The 23229-nt window shown below is 44.3% G+C and overlaps 1 protein-coding gene across 6 annotated transcripts in view; it reads left to right on the plus strand.

Annotated features, from left to right (window-relative positions):
- The window catches only part of TBC1D16 (TBC1 domain family member 16), a 69812-nt gene that overhangs the window by 37066 nt on the left and 9517 nt on the right, over positions 1–23229 (plus strand). For 5 of the 6 annotated variants that reach the window (XR_013835797.1, XM_079965415.1, XM_079965418.1 and 2 more), the window contains 2 exons: positions 17093–17290; positions 22367–22514. Coding sequence is in view for 5 of the 6 variants with exons in the window: in XM_079965415.1 (XP_079821541.1) it covers positions 17093–17290; positions 22367–22514 (346 nt within the window). In the remaining variant the exon portion in view is untranslated. The remainder of the gene's footprint in view (positions 1–17092; positions 17291–22366; positions 22515–23229) is intronic. The other variant, XM_079965417.1, reaches the window with a different exon arrangement.

Raw genomic sequence — 23229 nt, forward strand, 5'->3', positions numbered from 1 at the left:
CGTCAACCTTCTGATCGGCAAGTCCTAGGCTCTGTGGTTTAACCCACAGTGCCACCCGCAACCCTAGCTGTATCGTTAGACTGCACCTAAAAGCTAACTGTTCCAAGGACAAAGGCATCAATAGGTGCATTCTTTCATTGCTAACATGATACTGGGAAAGGGGTGTATTTCAGTAGAAGAGCATTTGCCTTGCAAGCAGAAGATCCCAGGTTCAATCCCCAGCATCTCCAAATAGGGCTGGGAGAGTACCTTGTCTGAAAACGTGGACAACTGCTGCCAGTCAGTGTAGACGGTGTTAAGCTAGATGGACCAGTGGTGTTGACCTGGTACAAGGCAGTTTCCTGTGTTCCTAACAATGGTTTTGTACTGCAAGGCATTCCGCCCTTGCAGTGATGGTGGAGTCTGCTTTGCCAGTGTACTCGTGGGAGAAATTTAAGTAAAACGGGGAATAATTTTCAATGAAAGGTTAGAGCTAATGTGATCAAGTCAAGTTTGTCTGCAATTACTGCACTCTAAGTAAGTTCCCAATCCGTGTAAATACAAAACTCTGTAACTATAAAGCTTAGTACAACAAAGAATACATAATATGTCTCAATGCAAACCATTTCAGGAATCAATACAATACTAAATTCTTAACAATTTATTATACTAGAACAAAAAAGCACAGCTATGGCGATGGGTTTAAAATAGCAAGTCACAGTTCATTTTGTGGTTGGCTTATTGGGCTGGTGGATAAGTACAAGACTAATAGCACAGTCTAATGCATGTCTACTTGAAAGAGAGTCCCATTGAGTTCAAGGGAGCTTATTCCTGGAAACTGGGTACAGACATAACACCCCCCCCACCTGTATATGTGTGGTGCTGGGAAATCAATCAATCGATTTAAATAAATTCAAATCTGGAAATGGCAGGACGGAGCTGAAAAGTCCTCATGGCTTGTGAGGAGACCCTCCCCAGAGCCCGATATTTCAAAGACTTTTAAAACAAGAATTTCTAGGCTCCAAAATGGCTCGCGGGGATTATCACTGCTGCTGCACTACCCCTCTCGACAGCCGTTGGACGGGAAGCTACATTGCAGTGGGCTTGGACACACTTTTCCCTGCTCTTTCTGGCAATCTGGAGGCAAAGGAACAATATGGGTTGCTTTCTCTTACGTAGGGTTCCGAAGAGCTCTGGCCTGTTTTTGTTGTAAAAGAAGAAAGAACCACCCTAGTTCCCTGCCGTGACGAGGTTCTCCACTTACACACATTTTGCTTATGCGCACGGGGGCCCAGAACGTAACCCCCGCGTAAGTGGGGAGTCACCAGTATAGGATTGCACCCACCACTGCAGTCCTATATACCGTAGCAACTTTCCCCAACCTCACCCCCTGCCATACGTTTTAGACCACCAATTCCATCATTGCTGGCTGGGGTTGATGAGAGGTGTAGTGCCAAACACCTGGAGCAAACATGGTTGGGCAAGGCTAGGAGTAAGTCTCATTGTACTTCATGGGACTTACAGCACAATCCACTGTGTATCTACTCAAACAAGTTCTTTCTTCGTCTTTGCTTTTTCCCACTCACCACATCACAGCACCAGCATACTAATAATAATAATAATAATAATAATAATAATAATATGGGCGGCTTCCATAGAATCTGGGCGGCTTCCATAGAAACCAAAAATACACTAAAATATCACAGATTAAAAACTTCCCTGAACAGGGCTGCCTTAAGATGTCTTCTGAATGTCAGGTAGTTATTTATCGCTTTGACATCTGATGGGAGGGCGTTCCACAGGGCAGGCGCCACTACCGAGAAGGCCCTCTGCCTGGTTCCCTGTAGAGTGTTTCGTCCTCTTTCCCTTATCTTCCACTTCCTTTTACTTTATCTTGTATTTCCCGCTTGACATATAACACTAAGCTAAGTGTGAACACATGAGTATATGAGTAAAGCAAAAATCGCATCCACTTCACTCCACACCCAGTCATCCTGCTACCATGCTACCTGGAGTTAAGCCCTGGTTTGGTTTAGTGTTGCTTCCAAACTTAGGCTTCTGGTTTGCCTGGCTCTAGAGCAGGCATGTCCAAAGTCTGTTTTGGGGGCCCAATCTGGCCCGCCACTTGGTTTAATCCAGCTCCTGTGGCAATTTATTTCCTGTGGTAAAATCCTAAAAAACCCTCAACAACTTCAATCCTAAAAAAAGGTCAACTGCTTTAGAGTAAAATCATAAAAAAGGTCAAAAACCTTGGTCGGCCCTTTGGTCGGCCCTCACGGCCCTTCACTTCATCAAATCTGGCCCTCTTTGAAAAAAGTTTGGACACCACTGCTCTAGAGTCTAGGCCAGGCATCCCCAAACTCGACCCTTCAGGTGTTTTTGGGACTACAATTCCCATCATCCCTGGCCACTGGTCCTGTTAGCTAGGGATGATGGGAGTTGTAGTCCCAAAACAGCTGGAGGGCCAGGTTTGGGGATGCCTGGTCTAGGCAAACCATGAGCAGTAAACCAAGGACGAACCTTGGTTACAGATTGTGATTTGTCTGGAGTACCCGCGTTCAAATGAACAAGGTTTCATGGAACTGCTGTACAATCTGGTTTGGGCTAACTCATCCCATGACCAGTATTGTGTTGCATTTTCCCACTGCCATCAAGCCTCTTGATTTTGGGAAGATTAATAGGTTGGGTCCTTCTTTTTTTTCCCCTTGCCCCTCTCCCATTCTGTATTCAACACATTTCCTGTGCTCTCGAAAGAACTAGCAATCAAAGGTCATCTCTTCATGCGTCCAGTAGATGGCACACTTTTCTCAGCACAGCTTTGGATAACCAAAGGAACACCAGAGACATCTAAATTTAAAGCTGGGTGGAGGCTGTCCCAACCTTCTGCTTTTCTTCAGAAGAAAATTCTATCATTGATCCTTCTCGGGAGATAACATGCCCTTTTCTTGCTATATCATCTGGGCTAGCAACTAATCAAACTCTGCCATTTATTGCCTGCCTTACATTTTGGCAGGCATAGCTGCTGATGGACCTACTTGCCTTCTGAGTGCAGAATCATCACTGTTCCTCCACTTGCAAGCAGCCCATCTTGATCCTTGTGCCCTTCAGTTTCTTCCAGGAAGGTTGCATGGGCAGGCTGCTTTCTGGTGATTAAACAATTTGCCGCTGCTGTGCTGTGATTGGCTAACATCTTCTTCTCTAGGGACATGGCCTCTGACCTCATGTCCTTGGAGAGACAATGATTGAGAGAGCTGAAGTGTGTGTGTGCCTTCAAATAGAGGACAATGCAGAATCCATCGGTTTCCTTTTCTCCCATGGAAGCCTGGATGAAAGATGACCTAAAACATGAAGGTTTTAGGAGAGTGATATATGTGCATTTTAATGGAGAGTTCTGGCAGGAAGGTCTTAATTTTGCATGCCATTGATGTCTGTAATGCACAATGTAGTTGCTGCCTCATATTCCTGTGTTGCTTTTTCCATTCATGCATCGAAAAGAACCAAGTTTCTAGTCCTTATGCTTGCTGACAGAAGTTACCTTTGAAAGCATTTGTGCAGCATTTGCTAATCGCATGAAATCTTGTTGGGTTTTGAAGCGCATTCCACATTAAGTAGAAGATCAGGAGGTAAAACTGCTACTGGGCTGTGCACTATTTCAGACTGTAGGAAAACGGGTAATAAATGTTAGGTTGCTCTCCGGTGTTGAAATGATATCTGCACCTAGAAAACTAAACTTCTGAGGCAAAGGAGATTGGGAATGCAATTCATTCAGTTACTTAACATCCCTAGAAAGAATCTGATTCCATCATTATTTTGGAAACTGGTAGTTTCTGTAATCTCTTTGTCTCCTGTGGCTGTTCCTTACCAGTAATGCAATATTCTAGTATCCCACCCTAGTTCCACCCTACAAATTTTGCAAAAAGGCATCATCACAAAACCTCTAGACATGTGCCTGGAGGTCACCGTGACTTAAATTAATTGAGAAGAGTGTTTGATGGTTATATTGCCAGAAATCTTAGGAATTAGGTAAGTGGTCAGATTGGGGTAATGCAGGCAACTGGTTTAACAAGTGGTTGCATGTACATGCTCTTCTAACTGGTTCCCCTAGTTTTTTTATTGACCAAACTGGAAAGCTCACTGAAAGCCAACCCCATGATTTAAATATCTGAAAAGAGGAAAAGTTGAGGGGAAAGCAAGAAAAAAGGCTTGTTCATTCCATGTAACCTATCATGTACTAAATCCAGGATTCAGCCATTCCTGTTTCCAGCTCTAAGGTGCCAGTGAAAAAAACAACATTATTTTATTATCTTAGCATAAACTATGCTAAAACCAGCTCTGTTCACTGCTAGCTGTACATGAGCTTGCTCCCATGCATTGAATGTGATGTCTCTTGAGGCACCCCCTCTTCTTCCCCATACCAGGAAGCTTTACCTGTGCATCTTTTTCACCTGCCACCACTCATGTTCCTCTTAAATTCAAGAGAGTATTTTTTTTTCTTTAGAGAGCATCTTAAGTATACAGTATGCACCAGTGCTGTAAAGAGGAGGTGCAAAGTAACATTTTGATTTTAGATAGATATTGTTGTTGTTGTTTAGTTGTTTAGTCGTATCTGACTCTTCGTGACCCCATGGACCAGAGCACGCCAGGAACTCCTGTCTTCCACTGCCTCCCGCAGTTTGGTCAAACTCATGCTGGTAGCTTCGAGAACACTGTCCAACCATCTCGTCCTCTGTTGTCCCCTTCTCCTTGTACCCTCAATCTTTCCCAACATCAGGGTCTTTTCCAGGGAGTCTTCTCTTCTCATGAGGTGGCCAAAGTATTGGAGCCTCAGCTTCACGATCTGTCCTTCCAGTGAGCACTCAGGGCTGATTTCCTTAAGAATGGAGAGGTTTGTTCTTCTTGCAGTCCATGGGACTCTCAAGAGTCTCCTCCATCACCATAATTCAAAAGCATCAATTCTTCGGCGATAAGCCTTCTTTATGGTCCAGCTTTCACTTCCATACATCACTACTGGGAAAACCATAGCTTTTACCATACGGACCTTTGATGGCAAGGTGATGTCTCTGCTTTTTAAGATGCTGTCTAGGTTTGTCTAGATAGATATACATAGAACCAAAAACAAGCTTTAAGCTGGAAAAAAGTGTATGAGTGGGATCCCCAGTGTAGATAAAGGTAAAGGATCCCTGGACATTTATGTCCAGTTGAATTTGACTATGGGGTGTGGTACCTACCAGCATTTGTCCGTAAGCAGCTTTTCTGGGTCATGTGGCCAGCATGACTAAACCATTTCTGGTGCAACGGGACACTGTGACGGAAGCCAGAGTGCATGGAAACAACGTTTACGTTCTTGCTGCAGCAGTCCCTATATATCTACTCACACTGGTATGCTTTCAAACTGCTAGGTTGGCAGGAATTGGGACAAAGCAACGGGAGCTCACCCCCTCATGCAGATTCGAACTGCTGACCTTACGATCTGCAAGCCCATGAGGCTCAGTGATTTAGACCACAGCGCCACCACGTCCCTTACCTCAGTGTGGCACCCATGGACGCCCGAGTGCCCCTTGCTGCTCCTGACTTTTTTGACATTACATTTTTCACAGGTATTTCCCCCCCCCCCCTTTGCTTTTGACAGTGGCTGGTTGGGTGGGTTAGAGACAAAGAAAGAGAGGCTTATTTAAATCACTGTCTGATGTCTGATGAATCACTGGGACATGTTGTGCTGCTACCCATGACATATTTCCCCTGGTCCAAAAAGGTTGGAGGAGTCTGGTGTATGGGCTATAGAAGGGAAGAGACTCTGGTGCAAACCCAGCTCCATTGGAAAGGAGCAGTTCTTTTACAGCTACTACAGCAGCAGCCCCCAACCCTATTCCAGGATTGCTTTTTGCCCTTTTAGCAGTGGGGAAATGAGCAAAGCTTCCTGTCCTTCCTCCCACCCTGAAATTGACAACGGGTTTATCCAAGAACTCTACAGAAGAAGAGAGCAGGATAGGAGCAAAAGGGGATAGCGAAGCTTGATGGCAGAAAGGCAAGCAGGTAACAGAGAGAGGTAGGGTTTACACACAGTCAGTCACCAGCCCTATCACGGATTGCAACCTCCAGACCACATGAGGCAGAAGCATTATATGAGTTCGTGCCTGAAAGGACTCTTCTGCAATTGCAATGAAAGCTCAAAAATAAATAAAATATACAGTTTTTAAGGGATGCGGGTGGTGCTGTGGGTTAAACCACATAGCCTAGGACTTGCCGATCAGAAGGTTGGCGGTTCAAATCCCTGCGACAGGGTGAGCTCCCGTTGCTTGGTCCCTGCTCCTGCCCACCTAGCAGTTCGAAAGCATGTCAAAAGTACAAGTAGATAAATAGGTACCGCTCCGGCAGGAAGGTAAATGGCATTTCCGTGCGCTGCTCTGGTTCGCCAGAAGTGGCTTAGTCATGCTGGCCACATGACCCGGAAGCTGTACGCCGGCTCCCTCAGCCAGTAAAGCGAGATGAGTGCCGCAACCCCAGAGTCATCCGCGACTGGACCTAATGGTCAGGGGTCCCTTTACCTTTACCTTTACAGTTTTTAAAGACTGGAGTCATGCTCATATAAGGACAGGGATGCAACAGTTCAGGAGAGGTGTCATTTGGGCTATTGTAAATCAATGGTTCCCATGCCAGATAAAAAGACTAGTGTGGTTTCTCGACCACCATTCAGTCTGGCCCCTTTGACGTTGCTGCTCCCCACCCCACCCTTTTAGTCTTGTAACTACCATCCATTGTGCATCTTTTTTCTCCCATGCTCATAGGAGCCCAACCTGCCCCTTGCCCCTAAGAGCAGGAATAGCTACCATGATGCCCTCTAGGGGTTGCAGACTCTCGACATTCCTGACCACTGGCCGTGCTGCTGGGAGTTGAGAGAGGACCATGCCCTGCCTTCCAGCCTTTTCAGTTGATCATGCCATTTCTTGCCGCTATATCCTGATGACTAAACCAGGTTTTAAGACGGATGACGGATGATGACCACCATTCTTGTTTCTTCAATATTGGCATTCATCTAACCTTGCAGACAAATTTACTATGCAGCAACAATACTTACTGGTCTGCTTGCCTTTCTTTCTTTTTTGCATACTCCTGCGAGCCGTTTTTGGCTCTTCCAACTTTAACAAGAAATTCCCTGCCTGGCTGCCTGGAGGCGATTCCTACTTGTTATAGGCAGAGTGGCTGTTTTTGCAAGCCAGCATTAATCCCAGCATCGATAAGCCATATGTTCTCCTGCACTGCTTCACGACGAGCGCTTCATTGGCGGCTGCCTTAACAATGCACTTATTGCTAATATTTAACAAAGAGCATCCTTTCTTGTCCTACCTGCTCACTGCCTCGCTCTGTCTGTATTCTGTACTCTTTTGTTCAGAACAGAATTCTCTCTCTCTCCCTCCTTCTCTCTCCTTGCAGCTCATGCAGCGAAAATTGCCTGGCTTGGTTCCCTAATCCCAGCCCTTGAAATAACAATATTAAACACTCTTGGTAACCCTTCTGGTCAGCTCTCCCCATTCCTGCCCCCTCCCTGTATGTGGAATGTTATGCCATACTCCAGTGGGTTTTGAACAGCGGTGCCAATCTCTTTGGGTGGTGCTGGCTGGGCAAGTGTTGGAGTTCTCAGCAGAATATAAATTGGTGGTGGTGGGTGCTTTAATCTGCTAGGCAAAAAAAGGACCCTTTGAGATTCTCTGCTCATTGCTAATATGCTAAGAATCCGAGAACAAGAATCTTTAGGTGTTTTCAGTGACTTAGGTTTTTTTTTTTTAAAAAAAAGGCTTGATTGTAATTAGCATAATGAGTTCTGACTTTTATTTTTGCATGGATGGATAGGGAGGAGGGAGGCAGGGAAAGCGTTGCAAAATGACCCATTGATTCTTTTTTAAAAAAATGAAATAAAATAGAATAAACAAGGCTAAGAAAGCTCTCCTTTTCCAGGCTGGACCAGCTGGAAGGTAAACATTTCTCTTCATGCTGTGCTAAGAAATCACATTTTCCATCTCTAGGATTTGGGGGGGGGGGGCGAGAGAAGTGTTACATTTCAATTGATTTATTAACAAGCTGAAGCCCAGGCTCAAAGGACCCCCCTCTTCTGTACAGAATGTAAAGACGTATCTTTTGGCTTTTGCAATACTTGCCTTGTTTTAAAAGGAAGGTCAGGTTCATGCCCACGCCTGCCTCTCAATGGTTAGCTGTGTTAAGCTGCAGAGGGGTGTGTGACTGTGTTTATTCATAAGTGTCAAACGACTAGACCTGTCACCGCTAAGCAACTGTAACAACAAAAATGTTGAGGAAAATCCTTTCCTTGGATTTACCGAAGCATGCCTCACCTGTTTAGCAAGTATAAGTGTGTGTGTGTGTGTGTGTGTGTGTGTGTGTATAAAATCAGAGAGTGAGCGCACTTATATATGAATGTACAACTTGCATTTGACTGGGTAAAGCAGATTAAAGCACATGGATTATTTCGTAGCAAACTGCTAACAGCTTCTTCTTCTACCTTTTGCCATTCCCATTTTAAATTAAGCTGTTTATCCTCTTTGCATCACTTATAGTAGCTAACAAACCTTTTTAGTGGAGTAATCGTTGGCCATGCTTCTGTACCAGAAGCCTGAAAATATCAAGCTCTTTGTTGCTTAAATATATTGGAATATGTTGTATAGATTAAAATATGCAAAGTAGGCGAAATTGCAACAGTTTCACTGGATGTCTCTTTTGGCCCAGTCACTGAATGGAATGTATATTGGGCTAGAGGGGCGACAAAACAAAAAACAACAACAAAACAACAACAAAAAAGAGGAGTGGGGAAATGTGCAAAATGGACACTTCCTGCCTGCTAATGTGCCACATGATCACCTCTGGCCTCTCTCTATTATTAGCAGACTGTATTTTAAGAATCATGGCTAATGAGGACATGAATTTTCGCTCTAAATTAAAAATTAGGAGGCCTATCAGAACTGGTGTAATATAAAAAGACTTTGTGTATTAACGGATTCCATGCTGTGCATAGCTGAACACTGGCCAGACAGATTCAGAGGAGTATCTAACCTCCACTTCGGGCACAGCCCTCCCTGTGAAATTGCCCTGAAAATGGTCTCTTTTCTCTCTTCCCTTCCTCTCCCTTTTAATATGTTGGAAATGAAATGGGGTTTTACAAAGGATCTCTCACTCACACACACAACTGTGTCCTTGTGTTGAGTCAGACCAGTAAGGGAGCTCCCCTTTAATGCCATGAGAGGGTTTCTAGAACCAGCTATGATCCTGACCTTTTCTATTTTATTGTTATTAAGCATTCCTCTAAAGGAGTATGGTGTACTAAACGTGGGTCCGCTACACAACTGGGTATTTTCATCTTGGATCAAAATGCCAAACAAAATAACTTGTCTGCTCCACAAAAACTGAATCCTGTTTTGTGTGTGCACGCTCACATGTGCACACATGCGCAATTTTGGATTCTCTGAGAGAAGAGTAAAGGTCTGATACGAAAGTTTCCCATATAGCATTAGCATGGATACTGAAAATGACTGACATTGCTGCAAGCATCACTCAAAAGGGCTTTTGTTTTCTATTTCCCCACTATTTGATGAGGAGCAGATGCCAGCACAGACAAAATATAAACAGTCTGGGCTTTGAATATCTCCGTAATCCATTTTTAAGAGAGGAATATCTGTTAACCGATAAACTCAGCAGAATTATTAGCTTATATATATATATATATATATATATATATAGATTGTTGAATCCGCTACCTAACGTTGCATGGAAATTTCATGTAAGCATTGCACACACCCCTTCCATCTTTTCCATTGTGCGTAGCTAGGCAAATTTGTCCGTAGCAGGAATGTTCCTAATGCAGTCCCTGGTGACCTTTGTGGCGGTGATTGGCAGGCTGCTGTCAAGGTAGAACTTTTGCCTCAGTGGTGGGAAGGAGCAGAACAAATGCCAGAGGACAGCTCCAGCTCCCTTGGGGAACTGGGCTAAAAAGGTGAAAGAATCGCAATTACAGGAGGTTTTCTAGCACAGAAAGTTAATTAGCTACTTAAATAGCATTTAGTGGCACTTGCTAGGGGGAAATGGACACATAACAAAGGTCTGTGTGCATGTGTGTGAAGGGAGAAGGAGGGAGGGAGGGAGGGAGGGAGGGAGGGAGGGAGGGAGGGAGGGAGGCACCCATGCTAACATTCTAGCATTGGGGGCTACAACATTTCCAGAAGTCAGTCTTTCTCAAGAATAATGGGACGTACTTGGTTAGTGGAAGGAAAGGGAATTTAGACTTTGTTACAGTCCTGGACTGGACGCGGGTGGCGCTGTGGTCTAAACCACTGAACCTCTTGGGCTTGCCGATCAGAAGGTCGGTGGTTCGAATCCCCACGACGGGGTGAGCTCCCGTTGCTCGGTCCCTGCTCCTGCCAACCTAGCAGTTCGAAAGCACGTCAAAGTGTAAGTAAATAAATAGGTACTGCTCTGTTGGAAAGGTAAACGGCATTCCTGTGCACTGCTCTGGTTTGCCAGAAGCGGCTTAGTCATGCTGGCCACATGAACCGGAAGCTGTACACCGGCTCCCTCGACCACTAAAACGAGATGAGCACCACAATCCCAGAGTCGTCCACAACTGGACCTAACGGTCAGGGGTCCCTTTACCTTTTACAGGCCTGGACAAACAAAAATTGAAGATGCAATCGCATTCATTTTTGTGCACTTAAGGTAAAACAAGGGATGTGCACAGTTTCTCCTCAATCCCTACTCACCACCTAGATTTTATATTAGGAGTTCTTTGAAGCAGGAGCCTGTGTTTTTGCTTAATCTGGAAAGTGGTGTATGCATGCTGGTGGTACTATCTTTGAATTTGAAATTCTGTCGCAGAGCTGTTGTCCTATTGCTGAATCTAGAGGGGTTTCTGCTGTTGTAGAAATATCTAACCCACTTTCAAAACAAAAATAAAACTGCAAAATGCAGCAGTCGGGTCCAGAATTTAAATTGTGGTTGTTGGGTTTTTTTTTTTAAAAAAATAGTTTTCTTAAATTTTCACTTCAAGAAATTTCAATTTAAATTGTTGAACAGGTAGAGAAATCTAGGTCTGCATTTGGAGGTGGAGCTCTTAATATCATGTCTTGTTGCCTCATATGGCTGGTCAGCAGATCAGCATAGACAAAGGAGGAAGCCAAGATGTAGATGCTTTGATGAGCTTATTATTTGGTGTGACTGCTAACAGAAAGGCCCACAAGGCAAGGAGGCACAGAAGGAGCCCCTTGGAATTGGCTTAGTGTTTCAAAGCGGGCATGATACAGCACCACACACAATTACCCCAACTCCAGTGGAAGATTTGCCACTGGCTTCATTTCAAGCTTCACTAGATACTAGATTATGATTTTTAATTGCTCTGTTTAGACCCTGAGACTGAAAGCGAATCCTTTCATTCAGCTTTTGCTCTAGATCAGGGGTGGCCAACTCCCAAGAGACTGGCAGTGATCTACCCCTTTTTGGGGGGTTCAGGTCAAAGTTGTTGAGCTTTTTTAGGGAGGAGGAAACCCCTGGTTATTGAAAATTCGAGCCTAAGCTCAAGGGAGAAAGGGAAACAGCCACTCAACAACAGCTCGCTGTGGGTAAACAAACAGCCTCACTAAGCAAACTCCATCTTCCGTTCTCCATCTTCCATGCAGCAATGGAGGCCGGAACGAGGGAGCAGGGCTGGAATCTATTTTACCAACACTAAGGAAAGGGATCACCAAAGAATTGATGCTTTTGAATTATGGTGCTGGAGGAGACTCTCGAGAGTCCCATGGACTGCAAGAAGATAAAACCTATCCATTCTGAAGGAAATCAGCCCTGAGTGCTCCCTGGAAGGACAGATCCTGAAGCTGAGGCTCCAGTACTTTGGCCATCTCATGAGAAGAGAAGACTCCCTGGAAAAGACCCTGATGTTGGGAAAGATGGAGGGCACAAGGAGAAGGGGACAAGGTTGTGATGGTTGGACAGTGTTCTCGAAGCTACCAGCATGAGTTTGACCAAACTGCGGGAGGCAGTGGAGGACAGAAGTGCCTGGCGTGCTCTGGTCCATGGGGTCATGAAGAGTCGGACACGACTAAACAACAACAACAACAACAACAAAGGAAAGGGATCCAGCAATCAACCGTGATCTACCAAAACCTCATAGGGATCTACCAGTAGATCGTGATTGACCGGTTGGACATCCCTGCTCTAGATTGCTAAACTACATGGTTGTCCCTTATGCACGTAACGGGAAAATCAACAATGGCCCATCTTTATCCATGGGTCTCTGTGTTAGGCACAGTACCACATAAACACAAAAAACTAGGTTGCAATGCCTGTTCTCATTGTACCCAGGCAGATACCTGTGGGAAATCCTCAAGCAGAACCCAAGCACAAGAGCACTTTCCTCTCCTGTGGCTTCCAGCTACTGGTATTTGTTCTAGCAGAACAAACAGAAATTATATATGAGTTATGTACACTTCTTTTAATGAGTTACCAACTACAGGAGCATCATGACCTAGATTACGACTGTTAAATTACACAACTCATTTTCATTGCCAATGTGGGAGTTGAATGCCCAATATGATCTCTGGTTTTAGATGTAAATATAGGTCCCTGTGGTCAGTCCTCAGTCTAATTGGATATACTTGTAATTATGTCCTGCATCTTATTTTATAAGTGGGTGTTGTCAAATGAGTACGTTAATTATCATGTGATGATGTAAGCACTATGGTATAAGGATTGCCTAAACTAAAAGGAGACTGTATTCACACCATCCTTTGAAGGAAATCCTGAGAGTCAACAGATACTTCCAAAGGGTCCTTGGCCAGCAACGAAGAAAACATCTGAATGACTTACCAGCTACTTTGAATATGGAATCTTTGCAAACTGAGAAAGTTAGCTTAATTGATGTAGCAGCACAGACTAGTTTGGAGTGAGTAAGCTGCCCCTATCCTTCACAGCTTCCATGGTCACTTTTTAATTTTTAAATTTTTAATAATGTTCTTTGTTTTGGAAGGTAGTTGAAGCCTAGCCTTGAAATACTTTTGGGGGAAATTCAGTATGTATCCTTCACCCCAACTCTTCTATTGGGCTCCCCAAGGAAGTAAGCTCTTCTCTTACCTTCACCTGTCTTCTTCAGTCTTTCTGACGAAAGGCAGATCACCAGTTCTTCCATGGTTACCTAACAAAACAGGATTCTGGGCCTATTTTTTACTTGTTTGGACCAAGTTAACTGTTCTTTTCAGTATGTGATGTGCTCAGTCTCGCAGCTGCTTTGGGAGTCAAGATGGTGGTTTCCCCAGGGCATTCAGAATGAAATAAGATTTGAGTTTTAAGTTTCCAGAAAGCTTGAGGACTTGTGGGTAGTGGATTTTAAAAAGATGGACCTGTGCAGGAACAGCTGTTACGCTATTTCCACTCCCCACCTAGCTAGTCGCTGAGCTGCTATTCTGTGCCAGAATGTTCAGCAGATGTGTTGATTTTGCTTCTGTCTGTTGCATAGTTTTGATAATAGGTGCAGTTTCTGTGAGACGGAAGTCATTTTGGAATAAGGAAAACCTCTTTTTTATGGGGCAGAAATGGTGGAGCTGAGGTGGGGGGTAACGGGGTGAGAGAGCTTGGGAGGCAGGAGACCCAAGAAACGGAGAGCCCAAACAGCTGTGAATTACTTATCTATGATCACTGAAGATGTGCAAATAAAAGAACTTAAAAGCAAATTTGGAGATGGTTAGAATATTTCTGTTTAAAGAATTAGCATGTACAGTGGTACCTCTGGTTGCGAGCAGGGATCCGTTCTGGAGCCCCGTTCGCAACCTGAAAGGAGCGCAACCTGCATCTGCGCACACGCTGGTTGGGGTTCGCTGCTTCTGCGCATGCGCATGATGTCATTTTGCGTGTCTGCGCATGCACGAGCGGCGAAACCCGGAAGTAACCCTTTCTGGTACTTTCGGGTCGTCGCAGGATGCAACCTGCAAACATGCAACCTGAAGCATACGTAACATGAGGTATGACTGTATTTAAATTTGAAATGTGTTGGGTAGTAGATCATTGGGCTCTACTGTGTGTGTGTGTGTGTGTGTGTGAGAGAGAGAGAGAGAGAGAGAGAGAGAGTGTACACAGACAGAGAAACTGACTTCAAGCTGTATTGCTGAACTTGGTCTCTCCTGCACATCAAGGGAGGGGGCTCTGTTAACAATGGAGCCCTCAGCTTGGCTGTCTAGGGAATGTGTATTGGAATGCAATGACCCAAACCACTGGTGAATGCTAAAAATAAGGCTCTTCCAGTGGTCTAGTTCAGTCTGTGGCCCTGGTTTGGGGGGCACTGTTTTCAGGATAGGAAAGCATGCTGGTGGGGATGTTCTGCACAGGCATGCTGAGTGTGTGATTTCTTCAGCGTTCAGTGCCTACATTGTTCAATAAGCGGATTAGAAAACACTGCATAAAGTGGCTTTTCAGGGGGCTGCTTTTATACCTGCTCCTTGCCTTGTTTTGCAAACCATGATTTCACAGTAGAGCCCATTCAGGCTGTTCAAATGGATTGGCCTTTTCAAGATCTCAGAGGTCACAGTTTCAGATTCACTTATTTCCCAGAGCACTGCTGTTTTTCTTGGGGCAGGAGGGAGGATGATTTCATAGGGGAGGGAAGGAGTTACTTTCTGAAATCTGGACCCTATTTGGGGGCAATATATCTCCTGAGTTCAGTTGCTTAACATGCCGAAAAGCTTTGTCTGGCTTGTTGTCCCTGGTATTTTGTGGTTAAACAGCTGTGCAGCCACTTTGTCTAAAAATGAGATGTGTGATGCTACCAGCAGAGAGCTTCTATGTGGTATCATATTTTACATTCCAAGAGTAAGGGTGCTGAAATCCTGTTCCTTGACTATTTGTTTGAGGGAAGTATGCCACGATATAAGCAGGGAGTTATTTTTACATTTGAAAGGGTTCCTCTAAAGGGTTAGTGTGTCTTCAAATTTGCATATATTTCGATTTGAGATGCGATGGGAAGTAGGTGGTTTTTGTCTGCAGAATGTATACATGCAGACTATGGAATTTCATTCTTGTTATTTCTGGAGAAATGTGGCCAATGTCACTACCAAACATTTCTCTGTGATTAAAGGACCTAAAGCCCTTTCCCTTCCAAGGTTCTTTTTCTACCACAGAACAGCCAGTAGAATCATAGAATCATAGAGTTGGAAGGGACCCTGAGTGTCATCTAGTCCAACCCTCTTCAATGCAGGAATATGCAGCTGTCCCATACGGGGATCAAACCTGTAACCTTGGCATTATCAGCACCACGCTCTGACCAACTGAGCTATCCATACTACTGTTTGTATGCTAGCCATTTGAGGTATATTTGTAGAAATAGAAGAGGCCTGCTTGGGAAGAGATTTTAGAGCAATGGTCTCCAACCTCTTTGGGTCTGGGGGGCACTTTTGGAATTTGAGAAGGTTCCTACTGCCAAAGGTGTGGCTTAGCACTAAAAAGCTGCTGACTGCAAAAGAGCAGAAAAAGAAAAGAGATGGGAACATAAAATGTTTCAAATATGGAAAAAATCTGTTCAGGTGGTGATTGTGTTTTGTTTTTGGTACACAAAAAATGTTTGGAAAACTTTCTTCTTTTCTGGACACAGTTAAGTCTTGGATGTTATGTTCCCCCTGTTGCTGGTTTGCTGCTGTAGAATAGAGCTGGAAAATAAAAGACAACTGAATGCATAAATATTTTTGAATTACTACAGCCAGTTATAAATGCGCACGCACACACGCACACACACACCATTCTTAATCCTGGCTGGCAAGTGTTTTTTTTAAAAAAAGATCTTTAGGGAATGGAAAAGAATAGAATACAAACACAAGGAAAATACATGAAAAATGCATAAAATGAGCTTGACTCGTACTTGAACAATACTGGCTCATACTGGTATGATGTTTAAGGCTGACTATCATCTGCAAGCTTCTCAAAATTAGGGCTGTATGAGGAGATAACAAGGATTAGGCTTCTGCCTTTTCACCGTGCTGACTCTCCCCAAACAACTTTGGAACAATCCATGCTGTGGACCAGGCAGAGGTAAAGGTGATAACAGTGATGCCTTTAAAATGGGTCCCCCCCAAAAACAACAACAACAACAACAAAATTGGAACAATCAGGAAAAAGGTTGTGATAATAATGACGACAACAAAATGTCTTTGGTAACAGGTCTGGACCTCGGCTTAAGACTTCAGGGTTCCATTGATAGGGTGAATATTGCAGTACTGAGCTAAATAGACCAGTGGCCTGCTTCTGCATAAGGCAGCTTGCTACATTCACATGTTCATGTGACAGGCTGACACTGATGTAGAAAGTGCTTAATGGTCTTTTTCTTTGCCCTGCGAGGGAGGCTGCTGCATCTGTTTTACAAACTGGAAGCTGTGGTCGAGAGAGGGTCAGTGCCCGGCCACCCAGTGGGCCTGGCAGAAATGGAACTCAGAGTCAAGTGGTTTCCCCAAGTCCTTTCACAGCACAGGAGCCGCTTCCACTTTGGCCAGCATGCTTGAAACATTGCTTGCTTCTCTCTTTTTTAAAATATTGTCCTCTCAACATTGTTGCACTTTGAGGAAACCTACCTGCTCTGCTCACCAGCCCTATCTGTGAATCAAGCACAGACATTGGTTTGAAGCTGGTGTTGGCCAACCAGTGTTGCCTGTTGGGAATTCATAAACCTGCTGAAGTGAGAATGAGACATTAGGGTTACTGACTTCAAAAAACATGCACACAAATTTGGACTTTTCTCTAATGCCACTTTGCAACTTGGGGAATGCTGTGCCTTCTGATTAAGTGAAGCTTAATGAAAACAGTTGGCGTTTTTTTTTTATATAATTCCAGCTTTCTTTTTCTTTTGCTCAGAGCGTTTTATTCTTGCAGCAATGGATAAAGGTTAGACTGAGTTGATGGCTTGCCCAATACCACAGAGTGAGCTTCATAGCCAAGTGGGGTTGAGTCTGTTTCCCACATCAAAATCAAGCCCTCTAGCTTCTATACCGCACTGGCTCTTGCAGTTAGTAATTTTCAGGTAATTTTTCCTGCCTTCTTTCTTCCTTTCTTCCTCTTTTGGTGCCACTCTCTCATGGTGGTGTAGTGAACCGTGCGAAAGCCACATGACTCGCTCAGCCAGCTCCAACTCAAGCCTTGATCCCAACTCCCAGTTCCAAGAGAATAACGTTCAAGTACAGACCTCCCGGTGGGATGAGCAGCAGAAGGTGTTTGCCTTGGAACAGATCTGTGGTGTCTTCAGAGTCGACCTGGGACAGATGCGGTCTCTTCGCCTGTTTTTCAGGTAGGATAATTCCTTTGGAGATGGTCTGACATGCCTTCCCTTGCCCTGTTACCTAGGAGAGTGACACGGCAGCAGGACCAGGGTGAATTTCCATCTTTCATTGTTCTCTGAGTGGAAGCCGACCTAGGAAGTTCTAATGGTATCAGGTGTTCTTTGTGAATGGTGGAGTGCTCCTCTGCGTCCGTCTTTCAGACAACAGATTACCTGTACATCCTCTATGCATTCTGAACCAGTGAGCCAAGACTTACTGTCTCTCTTTCTTCCCACTCCCACCACCTTTTTTGTGAGGGGATTTTACTGGGCTGGCAAAAATATATAATGTGGTGATTTAGTAGTAGGCCAGATTCTATATATCCATACAAGCGGCTCTTCCTACCCAGCTTGGAATCCATAACTTGCATAAAACTTGGCTTCCTGAGGCTGGGGCTACACATTACCTCAGCAAACATGGATGTCTGCCAAGGTAATATGTAATTCTAGCCTGGGAATTTGCTTCTGTTCCAATTTTCCCCCTCCACCTCCACAGTGGTACCTCGGTTTAAGAACAGCCCTGTTTATGAACTATTTGGTTTACGAACTCTGCAAAACTGGAAGTAGTGTCCCGGTTTGCGAACTTTACCTCGGTCTAAGAACGGAAGCCGAATGATAGAAGGGCACCGGTGGCAGGAGGCCTCATTAGGGAAAGCGCACCTCGGTTTAAGAATGGTTTCGGTTTAAGAGTGGACTTCCAGAACGGATTAAGTTCGTAAACTGAGGTACCACTGTACCATGGTTTCAAAGGAAAGGTTTAAAATGTGAGGCAGTGAAGGTATTATAAAACTGTTGCCACATACCATTTTCTTGTGACACAAACTGAATGAACATAGTCTTACAGTCTGGCTGAAGGTTACACACCACTCTTTCTCTTCATGCTCAGGTAGCTGTGGAGCCCTGGGAGAACATAGCTCCTAGGGAAGATGCCTGAGCTTATGGAAACCTAACTTTTCCATCCTGATCTGTTCAGACTCCCCAGGCTACCTAAGAGAGCCTGAAACATTTTGGAGCATGAACCCAGAAGGAAACTCCTTTTGTTAATGGGCTAGCTGCAGTTTCTTAAACCCCAAGGCAAAACGCATTGAGTAACTTGAGGAAATAATGGTTTTACACTGAAAGGAGGAAGGTAGCCTTAGCCAGTGTTTGAAACTCCCATTGTTCTAGGCACATTTTGTGACAGGGAATTTCATTAGCGCGAGCTGTTTCTGAGCTCTGGGCGCAGTACTGCGCCTAAGATTTCAGACAAAAACTGCAGAGTGGAAGAAAAGGAGGACCCTTTTCTGCCTCCCCACTTCCAGCTACTCTCTGAAGACTGGAGAAGAGACCCTCTTAAGAATATTAGGGGCGTGGCAGGGGAAGGACTAGACCAGGCATGGCCAAACTTGGCCTCCCAGCTGTTTTGGGACTACAACTCCCATCATCCCTAGCTAACAGGATCAGTGGTCAGGAATGATGGGAATTGTAGTCCCAAAACATCTGGAGGGCCAAGTTTGGCCATGCCTGGACTAGACCATGTGAAAAATGAACATAATGTTTTAGCTGCAGTTCATTCATTTTCAGCTTTGCATTCTGGTTATAAAAAAGTGTGCCTAGACATTCCGTTGTTGCGCCCATAACTAGGATTAAGGTGTGCCATTTAGCTCCTAGCTTTCATATCTCAGTTTCTAACATTGGCCTTAGCATAGGAAATAAATGAAAGGTGAAAACAAACACTAAAAAAAAAAGGAAACTGCCTTACACCTAATCAGATCATTGCCTCACCCCACTTGATGTTGTCTGCATTGATTGGAAGCAACCCTCCAGGGTTTCGGGGATTCTTTCCTAGACATGGATACGCCAGGGGTTGAACGTGAGACCTTTTTAATGCAAATTGCATGCTCTACCTCTGGACCTTTAATGGGTATAGTATAGTATAGTATAGTGTAGTATAGTATAGTGTAGTGTAGTGTAGTGTAGTGTAGTGTAGTGTAGTATAGATGAAAATTGACACTGAATTATGGGACATAAATATGGGCATGCACCTACTTTATACACCAGTTGGAAATCTTGGAATGTGCTCAGTTTATGGCATCTGAAATGTACGTCCGTACAGTCCTGTTCATTCAATGTAAATTCATGAAAAAGAGCTTCCTTCCCTGTGACAAAGAGCAGTGCGATGGAGCCTGGCCTTTAAGCCCTTGTCTAAGCCTCTGCATGCCTTTTTACGGCATATTTGTTCATAGTGCTTCAGCAACCAAGGCGTCTGGAAGTAACTCAAACCACTTCCCAAAGCAGCAGTGTCGCCATAGTGTTTTGAACCCACTTACAGAATCCCACTGAAAATGTATTTAAAGTTTAAAGTGTGTGGTTTTGCACGGAATTGTTACAGTAAGGTGTTTATGACATTGGCACCCCAGATGAGCGGTATGTATGGGATTATCCCATTTTCTTTTCACAGATAAGTGTGTAAGGTAGCATTAGATAGTGACTAAACCAAGCTCACTCAGAGACCTCATGGGCATGTTAACACTAAGCCAAACCATGTGTCCCACTGCGTTTGAGGCACTCCCTTGACCTTACACCAGGCATAGGGAACCTGTGGCCCTCCAGATATTGTTGGACTCACAACTGCCCAGCCCCAGCCGGCATAGCACAAGGTTGAGGGCAATGAAAATGTCAGTCAAACAACATCTGGACAGCCACAGGTTCCTCACTCCTGCTTACATCATATTTTGTATATTCTGTAGCTCACTCACTAAATTGCCGCTTTGCACATCCTCTTTGGTTCTGATTTTTAGGGCCTGTAACTGTTGAGAGCGTAAGTTTTTCTAGGGTCTTTGCTGTGTAAACAGGAAGTATGCATTTTTTCTATTCCATAAAATTTAGCTCCTTTTCAGGCTACCAAGTGGGATGGGGGGTGGGGAACAAGAGGAAGTCTCTTCATTTAGAACGGGGAGAGCTGAAGGGCTATGGCTAATTATCCTATTAATCACAGGTAAATTAACAGGATTTGCATATAATTTTCATAAACATGACAGCTGTTACACTTATACAGCATTTATTTATTTATATAAGTTTTTCCTTTTTAAAAAATAAAATAAAATCCTGCCTTTATAGCGGGTACACATCATTCCAAGGGAGATTTTCAACAAATGTGTCACAATTTAACAATGAAACCCCCAATAACAATGCAACATACAGTCAGATACAATATGAGGGTTATTTTTTTGCTGTTGCTGCCCACAAATACAAAGTTGAAATAAATAAAAAAAATTCCAGTAGCACCTTAGAGACCAACTACATTTGTTCTGGGTATGCAAACTTCTTCAGTATCTTTTTTATTTATTTCGACTGCGTCAGACCAACATGGCTGCCTACCTGAATCCACAAATACACAGATAGCTAAATACAGTGGTCCCTTGGTTCTCGAACTTAATCCCTTCCGGGAGTCTGTTCAACTCCTGAAACAGTTCGAAAACCAAGGTGCAGCTTCCGATTGGCTGCAGGAGCTTCTTGCACTCAAGCGGAAGCCTCATCGGACGTTTGGCTTCTGAAAAACGTTCGCAAACCGGAACACTTACTTCCAGGTTTGCAGCATTCGGGAGCCGATTTGTTTGACAACTAAGCCGTTCGAGAACCAAGGTACCACTGTATCTGAAATGTATATTGATTTATGGAACAACGTTGACATGAAGAGATGAAAGGTTGGAAGCCCTTGACAAGCTAACTTTGTTTGTTTCCTCCATTTCAGTCCTTGAGCTGCCTCTGTTATTTAGCTCCTGTTTTTGGTTTTTACAGTTCCAAGTGGTGTATGAATAACAATGAGGACTAGAGGACATGGAGTTACAAAGGAAAGCTGGGGTTCTTGGTTGTGGGGGAGGGTTATATTATTTATTATAACACATTCAGTGTTTTATGTATGTGTGAGAAAGACAGAGAGAAAGAGGGCTTTGTGCCTGTCCAGTGAGTGTGCGTTGTTTATGTGGGGAATGTGTGAGTGTGTGGTCTCTGCCTGTGCTGGATATTTTTGTGTGTATGTATATACATTGGCCATACCCACTGGTGGCATGTGGCTGAACATCCCTTGGGCTGGAAAAGGTTAGCCACTGCTGATTAACGCCATGAGTCCTGGAGTTCATTTGAGAAGCAAACTGGTCTAGGCAGCTGACTCCTTTGCCCAGGCCCTTACGATCTACTGGCTGTGGGGGGGGGGCACTGTTCCACCTGATACTGCTTTTGTTTGTACAGTGCCTAGCATACCAGGACTCTGGTTGATTACCATAAACAACCTGGTAAGTACTGCCAGATGTAAGCAAAAAAAACAACAACCAAAACCCCACCCCAATCTTTTTTTGGGTACCAAGAAAAGTGCAGTGTTCTCTGCACTGTGAGACCTCACAAGCGCCAATTGGGCCATGAAAGCTCATAATCAGAGCAGTGTGTGCTCTGCAGGGGGCGAAATGAAAATGAAAAGCAACCTCTACACCCGGGGTGGGGGGGAGGAGAGGGGGGAAGCAAAGTATGTGCTCAGAATATATTATGCAAACTAAGGTCAGATGATTTGCATAATTCGTTTTGATTGCAGTTTGGAGTTTTCAGAGAACTTGCCATTTCAGTCCTTGCAGATACATTCTATCAGGAAGGGGGGAACGAGAGAGAGAGAGAGAGAGAGAGAGAGAGAGCGCAATGGAGGAAGAAGGAATTGGGGTGCTTGAAGCTTGGGAAATGATGTAGAAAAAGATGGCTGTCAATGCAAGGCACAGACTTCTGATTCCTGGAAACGCTCCCTAAATTGGTTTGGTTTTTGAGTCTTAAGAAAGCATATGCTTCAATGAGAGGTGCCTAAACCGCATTAGATTGTGTAGCGCGGTTCACATTTCTTTGGAAGGGTGCTGTATATATTCTCAGCCCAGTCATGCAACATGCACGCAGGACTCACAAATGTTGTTTGCACTATCTGTATTTGAACAACGTCCCACCTCCTAGATGTTCTGACCCCTAAACTGTGCTCTTAACTACATATTCCCTCTTTTCTTTCCTGGTCCCTCCACCATTTTCCTTCAGTGATGAGGCATGCACCAGTGGGCAGCTGGTTGTTGCCAGCAGGGAAAGTCAGTACAAGATTTTCCACTTTCACCACGGCGGCCTGGATAAACTTTCCGAAGTGTTTCAGCAATGGAAATACTGCACAGAGACCCATCTCAAAGACCAGGTAAGCTGTAAAGTCCAGAGTAGACCTGGGGAGCCTCCACACACCCTCTCCACCCCTAGTAGATGTGGTCGGTGGATTTCTAGCTAGAAATGAAGAAATGTGAGCAGCATCTCTTCTTGTTTCTGACATGTCTGGAAAAGTGGTGGCAAGTGCCCTGGAAGGCTCAGAGGCCAACAGTAGATAGAGCCAGAGCTAACCTACCAGGCCAGGTTCAAAGCTCTTGTATTGATATGCAAAGCCTTGGGCAACCTGGGTCTAGAATACCTTATATCACTCTGGAGGAGGGAGGTTAGTTGTGCCCCTGTGCTACAGAGGCCCAATTGGCCGCATCCAGAAGTCAAACATTCAGTGCTGCCAGTCTATGCTGTGGATCACTCTTCTGGCAGAGACTCAGCAGACAGCCTTCCTTTTTATATCAGGCATCTCCTGAAGATATTTTTTTTGTGTGTGTGCTGACAGGTTAAAAAAAGAAGAAGATCGAGAAGATTATTTTGTACTGCCTTTACAGGCTTTTGTACATTGCTGATGTTTTCTGGGAGGGCAGTTTATAAATACTATTATAAGTGAATGAATGAGTAACAGAGCCAACCAATTCTAGTTTTATCCCCTTCCTCCTCCCCCTCGACTGGTTGAAAGTAAGAAGGCAAGGCAGGTAAGGGCTGGATGGCTGCCTGGCTGAGAGCCAATGTGGTGTAGTGGTTAAGAGCGGTGGACT

Source organism: Podarcis cretensis (genome assembly GCF_951804945.1).
Source record: "Podarcis cretensis genome assembly, chromosome: 2".
NCBI classification, from domain to species: Eukaryota; Metazoa; Chordata; class Lepidosauria; order Squamata; family Lacertidae; genus Podarcis; species Podarcis cretensis.